Source organism: Frankliniella occidentalis, unplaced genomic scaffold, assembly GCF_000697945.3.
Source record: "Frankliniella occidentalis isolate FOCC.00 unplaced genomic scaffold, Focc_3.1 Scaffold6, whole genome shotgun sequence".
Classification (NCBI taxonomy): Eukaryota; Metazoa; Arthropoda; class Insecta; order Thysanoptera; family Thripidae; genus Frankliniella; species Frankliniella occidentalis.
The window spans coordinates 848,981-856,905 of NW_026267136.1; the positions used below are offsets into that span (position 1 = coordinate 848,981).

The 7,925-nt window shown below is 38.3% G+C and overlaps 4 protein-coding genes across 7 annotated transcripts in view; 3 read left to right on the top strand and 1 right to left on the bottom strand.

The window, feature by feature from the left end:
- LOC127750237 (mucin-5AC-like) overlaps window positions 1-362 on the top strand; it is a 10,755-nt gene extending 10,393 nt beyond the window's left edge. Inside the window, exon 5 of the mRNA XM_052271289.1 lies at window positions 338-362. Coding sequence (XP_052127249.1) covers window positions 338-362 — 25 coding nt within the window. The remainder of the gene's footprint in view (window positions 1-337) is intronic.
- LOC113218211 (gustatory and odorant receptor 24-like) lies at window positions 7-2,005 on the top strand. Of its 4 annotated transcripts, XM_052270850.1 has the most exons (6): window positions 7-511; window positions 613-754; window positions 995-1,060; window positions 1,144-1,233; window positions 1,314-1,419; window positions 1,517-2,005. In XM_052270850.1, exons 2-6 carry the CDS (start codon window positions 632-634, stop codon window positions 1,660-1,662), a joined length of 531 nt encoding a protein of 176 aa, XP_052126810.1. In that variant the 5' UTR covers window positions 7-511; window positions 613-631; the 3' UTR covers window positions 1,663-2,005. The 4 variants fall into 4 exon arrangements, with proteins under 4 accessions (XP_052126810.1, XP_052126813.1, XP_052126822.1 ...); XM_052270853.1 differs by lacking the exon at window positions 613-754; XM_052270862.1 differs by having other exon boundaries at window positions 1,314-1,660.
- Window positions 1,809-6,243, bottom strand: LOC113218210 (inositol-tetrakisphosphate 1-kinase). The gene is made up of 6 exons (XM_026438463.2): window positions 5,841-6,243; window positions 5,296-5,320; window positions 4,873-5,209; window positions 4,543-4,743; window positions 4,220-4,459; window positions 1,809-4,138 (listed from the first exon to the last, which is right to left on the bottom strand). The coding sequence occupies exons 1-6, from the start codon at window positions 5,930-5,932 to the stop codon at window positions 3,702-3,704; spliced, it is 1,332 nt and encodes a 443-aa protein (XP_026294248.1). The 5' UTR covers window positions 5,933-6,243; the 3' UTR covers window positions 1,809-3,701.
- LOC113218212 (uncharacterized) lies at window positions 6,235-7,925 on the top strand. The gene is made up of 7 exons (XM_026438465.2): window positions 6,235-6,357; window positions 6,529-6,777; window positions 6,855-6,963; window positions 7,072-7,216; window positions 7,384-7,447; window positions 7,525-7,718; window positions 7,797-7,925. Exons 1-7 carry the CDS (start codon window positions 6,340-6,342, stop codon window positions 7,912-7,914), a joined length of 897 nt encoding a protein of 298 aa, XP_026294250.2. The 5' UTR covers window positions 6,235-6,339; the 3' UTR covers window positions 7,915-7,925.

Here is a 7,925-nt window from a genome sequence, read left to right on the forward strand (position 1 = left end):
GCACACTTGCAAGTATTAAACTGGCAGTTGCACACTTGCAAGTATTTAACTTGCAGTTGCACACTTTGAAGTGTTGAGCAGTTGAACACTTAGTTTATCAGTGCTCTCGCGCCGTCAGGCCTACATGGTGTTGCCTAGACAGCAGGGGCTTATTCAGAAAATATTCTCGGAAAACCGGTAACTTAGTCCTCATCTTTCCAAAAAAAGATTTCCAAAGTTTAACTCAAGTTTATCCTTTCCAAACTTCTCATTCTCAACAAAGCTGTGAGGTCAGAAACACCTTTAAAAACATACGAAACTCTACTAATTGAACAAAATCAAATCGATATGTTGTTAGATTAAAATTAGCACAAACATTCTGACAGGCGACGGTGAGATCAGACGTCAGCGTCAGCCAGGTGAACTTGACGGTGCAAAACACGCGACGCCTATGGGTGTCACTACGAGCCCTGTACAACGACGTGAGCTACCGGTTCGTGGATGTGTTCCAGCTGCTGCACCTGCTCTTGAGGTTCGTTGACGCCAGCCAGCGTCCACGCCCAGCAGGCAGTACAGAATGTGAGCTGATATGACGCGAGCTATCGGCCTCTAATCCCCTCTTATTGCATGCAGCCTGATCCTCGCTGTGTACATGTTCCACGTCTTTCGCATCACGGAGTTGATGTTTAATCTGGTCCTTGAAGGGGGATTTGTAGTCTACTCGCTGCTGCAGCTTGGGATCATCACGAACGAAGCTCATATGGCGGTCGAAAAGGTTCTCAATCATTACCTGATACGTCACTATCCGCCACTATCTCGATGCGCCACCCGTGATCAAACTTGAGAGCGCGACACTGGTCAACACCCAACAGGCGGGAAAAGATTGGGGAGGGGGGGGCGTAATAGGTGTTGCCATTCCCCAAGCGGTGTGCAAATTTGTCCCACGCGGAATCCCGTTTTACACGTGACCTGCTGAGAGTGTGGTTGCCCCTAATGTACCTTTCGTGCCCCCTAGATGTTCGGCCCGTTCGTCGGGGTCCTGGATGGGCTCTGCACCGATGATACACGCCTAGCGCAGACGGTGAGATCTCTCGCACTGACCCGAAATAAATTCTCATTTCCGCATGTACAGAAGTCATTAATGTGACTCAACTGTTCGCCCAGGTGTCTTTATTTTACCACAGCATGGCAGCATACCCTGCCACGCTCACTTTGGGCGGTTTTACCAAGATAGGGCGTCCCCTCTTCACATCAGTGAGTTCTCATTCAATGAGAAGAGTTTTATTACATATCAAAGATGTTGTAGTATTTATTAACTGCATGTTTGTCCACAGGTTTTGTCTGCTACTGTGACATATATAGTAATAATGCTGCAATTCCAGCAGAGTGACAGTACAGTGGTTGAAAGCACAGTTCAAAATACAAGTGATACTTATTCAAGTAATTTATCACTAAACTCAAATTTATCAATGAGAGAATTATAATTTATTACTAAGCTCAAATTTATCAACTTACAAGTTTTAAATACTCTTCCAAGGAAATACGGAAGTACAGACTTATATTTTGAAAAGTTCATGCCACTCACCAGTCACAGTTCTGCAAGTTCCACCGGCAGCATGTACAGCACCCGACTTGCCAGTTCCATGCCAACAGATGACAACTACACCTCTATGGTTGAGTTGACTGAGGTAGGTATTGTAGTTGTGCTGGCAAAGATGTACCATCCAGTGTTTAAAGAAGGCTGGATCAGCTGGGATCAGCAGGCCACATGACTTTTGGTCAAACCGGGTCAAACACATCATTTGTTGAACAAAAATGCCACAAAGCAGTTAAGTGGAAACAGAAACATTGATTTATTCAGTTTTAAAAGAAGTCCATTACCAGTGAAATGTTTTAAAAATAAATTATGATAATACTTCAAATTTTAAAATTTGAATTTGAATAAAACCTAATGCGACATAAATGTACAGCTTGGAATGGGACTAACAATATGAAACTGATTAGCAAATCGTGACTCACTTACAAACATAGATATTTATTTTTATAATATGTATTTGGCATCAAATCTAAGCTACAGAAATAAGCAATGTGTTTTTGTTTTCTTTCAAGTGTTTCAAATATTAGGCCTTCAATTCATATCTATCCCAACATCTCCAAAAATAATGATGTACAATAGCAAGAAACATTGAATGGAAACTTATCATAGTGTTCTGGCGGTTCTGGCTGACAAGGAGGTGGAACATACATAAAACAGTCTTGAATCATCAATGATCACAGATTCAGAGCAGTCGCTCCTAATAATATTGTTTCAAAATCGGAGAGAACCAATAGAAAAATAATTTCATAAGTTTCAGAGACATACAGTATTAAACATTGAAATAAGTCATAATAAAATTTCTGCAAGGAAAAGGTATAACAAGTACCCATATTGAATTTTTATGCCATGTGATACGCCTTGTTTGAAACCGGCTGCCAGGTTCAAGGCACTTCCACACACCTCGCTATCCAAATATTATGACAATACAAGAAAATACCACCAAAAGAAAACTAATGGACAGGAAAAGAAAGGACAAAGGAATTTACATCTCTTACACAATTTGTGTGCAGTATCTATTTTTTTTAAGGTTCCCTACAAAATGTAATCTACCAAAACAATCTTTCTTCTTTCAAATAAATTTTAATTACTCTATTTAACTCAAAATTATACAGATTAGGTATTGATATTAATAAAGAAAGAAAAGCATTAGCGAAGATATAAACAAGAAACCTCTAAAAACAAATATATTTTACACACTGTACCTTATAGGCATGCATTAGCACATGGTCATACAGATACAACATCCTATACACATAGAACAAAGGCCATAGAACTTATCACAATAAAACCATGAACCAGTTTACAGTAACAGGGTCTTAACAGCTTTGTCAGTAAAAACTAAGAAAAAGGACCATGAATTAGATCAAAGGACAATAAAAAGTCTACATTCATTTTGAAGACAAGCTGCTCTTCAACAACAAACAACTGAACTCTCACCTCACCAGACCAAAGTTAACCAGGAAAATCATTTTTTCTTGTTTGCAAAACATAGGAGGGCATAAAAATCTTAACCCTTCATGAAAGGTATGTATTGTTCATGACTTTAAAAGTAGTCTAAGAATAAAATCTGTGTTATGTCCCCCAGGTTTATAGTTAGCCGTCATTCACCATGATAATAAACTTTTTGAATGATATTCATATTACATCTAATTTCTACTCTAAGTTATCACAATGTACAAGGAGCACACAACACAAAGCTCTTTTTTAAAAGAAAATTAGTTATGGTTTGAATATTGTTCCTTAATGTGTCTTAAATTCTTACGAGAAACTTTAAAGAATTTTGAGTAAAATTTAAAGTAGCTGCTTTAGTTGACAGTAAAATATATTATTAACTTAAACTAATTCATGTCACAACAAGTAAAAAAGTAAAATTGACACAGAAAAAATAATGCTTCAATAACAAGCAGGAAGAAGTATTTCTATCCGGACCAAAGGTTAAAGTAGCAAAGGCTATCAAAAACAAAAGTCATTGATCTTTGGACTGATGTAGATAGAATTAGACGGTAGATAAATCAGGGAATGTTATCACACAGTGCAATGCATTCACTATTCAGTCAAATTTCACAAAATGTGATATCATGAGCAAGATTTTGATAGGCTTACCTAGATTAATATAGATTAATAGTTAAACTCCACCAAGTCCTGCTCTGACACAATGGTCATTGACATTTGCTGAGGAGTCCAGTGGAGAAATAGAAAACCCCTCCACCTGCTGAGCTACCCTTCTACTCTGCCCTCCTCTTCCACGAGCAATGCACCACTTTTTCTTGCGCTCATCACTTGAATCACTGGTATCAAAGCCAGAATCATCTTGATCACATTCAAGGCTGTTTGTCTTTTTGTTAGAAACCCCTAACAATAGATTTTTTTCAGAAGCTGACGGTGATGAATTTGAAAAGTCATCTTTAAGATGATTCAATTTTTCATACTTTCTTGCTGATGATGTTTCGGCAGCTTCATCAGACAACCTTCTAGACTTTTTAATGGCTCCGGAGTTTTTTGAAGCAGGGTCATAAATGTAGTTCATGAGAGTTTGGAAGAAATTTGGGAAGCCTTCATAGCCTGTAACAGAAGAGTAATGAGATTAAATATTCATAAAAACAGAATGCCTTGGTAAAATAAATCTGAATCAGGAATACACACTTGGGAAGACATTGATGTCAATAATCCCATAACGACCAGACCCATGCTCAATGACAACATCAACCCCCAGAAGCAACATTCCCAGCTCTCTTCTCAAAGTACTGACAATGTGCTGAAGGCGTTGAACATCAGGGCTACTTGAAGGTGCAACAGCAGAGTCTTCTGGGTCCAGAACAGTTAAGCTGGATCGCGAATCTGCCTTAGACACATCAGACGTTGTGAAAAAAATTGTCTTGGAATCTAGAAGCATAATTTTGACATTAGCTCCGCATAGTATAGAAATATCCAAATATTGATAGAAAATTGAGGAAAACAGTAAATACCTGATGGAGCAAAATTCTTCAGAGATGGACGCTCTGAGACATTAAAGTCATCTCCAACAATATATATTTTATAGAGCACAGCGTTGTGATTAATAAAACTTTGTGCCACACATGGTGGTCGACAGTCGGCAACTCCCTCTTTATTAAAGACAATTGCCATTTGGTGAGCATCTGATCCATGAGAGACTGATGGTTTGCAAACTATGAAACAAACAAAACACACAGTTAAGCTTCATAGGGGATCTTTCTGATCTTGAATTTAAAATCTGTTTGACGAATTTCTATTAGTGCGGCAGGTTTTTTTCCTGAGGATTAAAATGAATAACTTACTGAAAGGATATGTCACACCAGCATCATTTAAGCGCTGCAGGTTTTCTTTTAGGTCCGTAGAGGTCAAATCAACAAAAGTAGGAGTAAAAACTTTGTCCTCAGCCAAATCACTGTTCTGCACAATTCTGTAGTAACGGGAACGATCCATAAGTGAACGTACTCCATCAAGAGAGTCTACCACGATGACTTCTGGATGAGACTTTATATAGGATTCAACATTTTCTAAAGCTGAAGTTGCTTCTAAATCTCCTGTTGATGCTTTTAGTATGACCTCTGTCATCTTATGAATAATGGCAAAAAAAGGACCTTGATTTTCTAGGCTTTCTTGTAAGTTCACCTTAAAATAATTAAAGAAAAAACGTATCATTTTAATACAGTGTACAATAGTAAGGAAGAAATTGAGATATAAAACTATGTACTGACCTTCATCAAAGAAAAGCCATGATTTCTGAGAAATAAAACAAAAATTAAAGAAAGATTAGTTTTTATTTCACTGGGGAAGGGCAGAAGATCCGGGAATAGGGAGGAATTTAACATCAGTTATGGGTATGATGTGCTACCTTCAATAAGAATTCCAAAACCCTGCAACTCCTAAAATTGTGTACCAAATAAAGTACTACCAGTCAGATGGACACTAATAAAAGTCTTTTGGGAGGTCATCAAATAATGACCTTCAATTAAAGCTACAGAGACCTTCATAAAAAATCAGTAAGCTAATCAACTACTATGTGATATTGGTGAAAGGTGTATAAAATGTACTTATGAAATAAGCGCATTATGGAGTCATATTTCAGCACTAGGTTAAATTTTTAGTGAAACATTGAACAGAAGACCTCTGGCTAATCTCTAGAAAAGGTGACACACCAGGAAGAGAATTGTAATTTCATTTTGACTGACATTGGAAACTAACACGCGTTCAAACTATTAGAACAGCTAAAGTGCAAGAACCAGAGATGTAAACAACTAACCTGCACACGTTACCGAATTCTGACCAGTTCATTTTAGCATTCTTCTTTTCAGTCACATAGTAACCAATAACTCTGCTGTTTTGGTTTTCCATTGTGTCAATTGAATGTAGACAAAGACTACTTAAGCTTGAATTGACACACAATTAACAAGTTTCATAGCACGATACAGTAGGTCAGTTCAGCAGACGACACTGACAAGATTTGATGTGTTGTCATAAAGTATCCGCATGGATCACTGTTTGTTGGACTTCTCACAAGCTGCCGAGCAGCTTGCATGACCTTTCAGACATTTCTCGGAAATCAAAGCAATGAAAACCGTCGCGTCCGAGGCAATGCACACACACTGCTCGGCCACCCTCCATACGCACACAACACACCCACTCTCTCACACACGCGCGTAGACACACACACACATGCAACATGTACACTTCTGACGCGATGCACTGACACAAACACACTAACACTGTCACACACACTCACACATTGCAAGAACTATGATATGACAACTGTGCCAACGGTACGGAGTTACTCGTCGATATATACGTACTTCATGTACCATTCTGACAGGAAGGAAATAATTTTAAATTACTTTAGAGTGTTTTTTATGCGTGCGTGCCTACATATTGATTCTGCTAACTATGCGCAAAATTTAACCTGCTCCTAATTTGTTGTCTCGGTCTTGTGGCAGTTCTGCTCTGCTTCGGCGCGCTGGACAGTGTTTCCGGCCGACGGTTACTTCTGTGGTTCGAAGACGAGAGAGGAGAGATCAAAGCTTGATCTTGATCAAAACCTAACGGCCATACTCACGCTGTTTAAGTTGTGCCTTAGAGAACTGCTCTCAACATCGCCTGTTCAACTAATTCCTAGGTTTATCAAGATGGGCGCAAATATTCATGAATCTGGACACATAAGTTGGGGTGCTGTGGGTGAAGACTTTGTAAGTGCTCCCTATGATCTTCGTATTGGTCGCCGCCGCGCCGGGTCGAAAATCTGATTCTACTCTATATTTTATAGGATACCATGATGTCAAAGCTTAAAGACGAGAACTCTCAACTCTCGTCACAGGTTACATCCTTCAAAACCGAGATAATGCAGAACGGATTACTGATAGGAGCTCTAGCAAGTTAGTGTCAGAATTGAACATCTATCTCTGAAAATTGGAGTAACACAACATAACATATGGACCTAATGTACTGTTTTTTTTTTTTCTTGTTTTTTTTTAATATTCTAGCTGAACGTCAAACACAGGATTTAAATGGTGCTGAACTGAAAAGTAAAAAAGGGCTAGCAGAAACCAAACATAAATCACAATTAGAGTTAGTGGAAAAACTAAATTCAGAAATAGAAGATTTCCTAGAACAACGATTTTCCATCTTGTTAGTACTTCACCCTAAGAAGTTTTCCTTTTTTAAAGTCGTCCCAGTGATACTTCGGTCTTCGGTTGTCATAAGGAGCAATGGCATTGCCCTGCAACCCAAAGACCAAAGTAACGCTGGGCTGACTATACCTTTTTACTAACCAATTTTTACTTATTTTTTGTAAGGGACCAGTTAGATCGTGATGTAGCAATTTTGTCCAATCGTTTTCTAACTGCAGCTGACCGCTATGTAAGAAACCATATAATGTGTTTAATTTTCATTTCTAAAACATGTGTTGTTTTTTCTATGGTTGAATTCATTTTCAGCACATAGATAAAATATCTGCTGATATTATGAGCAGTAGTGAGGAAATCCTGAAGATTGAAGATCAAGTCAAAGCTGAATTCAATCCTGAAATTTCAAAACTTGATAACATAATTGAAAATGAGCCTGTAGCAATGATAGACCTTTATGGTCTTTCACCAAGAGCGTACAGAGCCAGTGAATTAAGCATTCATGTGTAGGTCCCATCAGATCTTAGATGTTTGATATACATTGTTTTACGTCCCTCTCACCCATGTATTTCTGAAATTTGCAGGTCAAGCACTAAAAATAATGCTGAAAACCTCAAGCAAATGAATGAGGGTTCGATGCAGAAGATAGAAGAGCTAGAGAAGAAAGACTCGCTGTTGATTACAAATGATAGTGATCAGTGAGGATGACAAAA

Coding starts and splice junctions, on each gene's coding strand:
- LOC113218211 (XM_052270850.1), top strand. CDS start 632: ATGTTCCACGTCTTTCGCATCACGGAGTTGATGTTTAATCTGGTCCTT. Junction 1,061..1,143: donor ATACACGCCTAGCGCAGACG/GTGAGATCTCTC, acceptor CTGTTCGCCCAG/GTGTCTTTATTTTACCACAG. Junction 1,234..1,313: donor GGCGTCCCCTCTTCACATCA/GTGAGTTCTCAT, acceptor GTTTGTCCACAG/GTTTTGTCTGCTACTGTGAC.
- LOC113218210 (XM_026438463.2), bottom strand. CDS start 5,932: ATGGAAAACCAAAACAGCAGAGTTATTGGTTACTATGTGACTGAAAAG. Junction 5,321..5,840: donor GAATTCGGTAACGTGTGCAG/GTTAGTTGTTTA, acceptor TTTATTTCTCAG/AAATCATGGCTTTTCTTTGA. Junction 4,744..4,872: donor TGGTGTGACATATCCTTTCA/GTAAGTTATTCA, acceptor TTTGTTTCATAG/TTTGCAAACCATCAGTCTCT.
- LOC113218212 (XM_026438465.2), top strand. Junction 6,964..7,071: donor ACTGATAGGAGCTCTAGCAA/GTTAGTGTCAGA, acceptor TTAATATTCTAG/CTGAACGTCAAACACAGGAT. Junction 7,448..7,524: donor TAACTGCAGCTGACCGCTAT/GTAAGAAACCAT, acceptor ATTCATTTTCAG/CACATAGATAAAATATCTGC.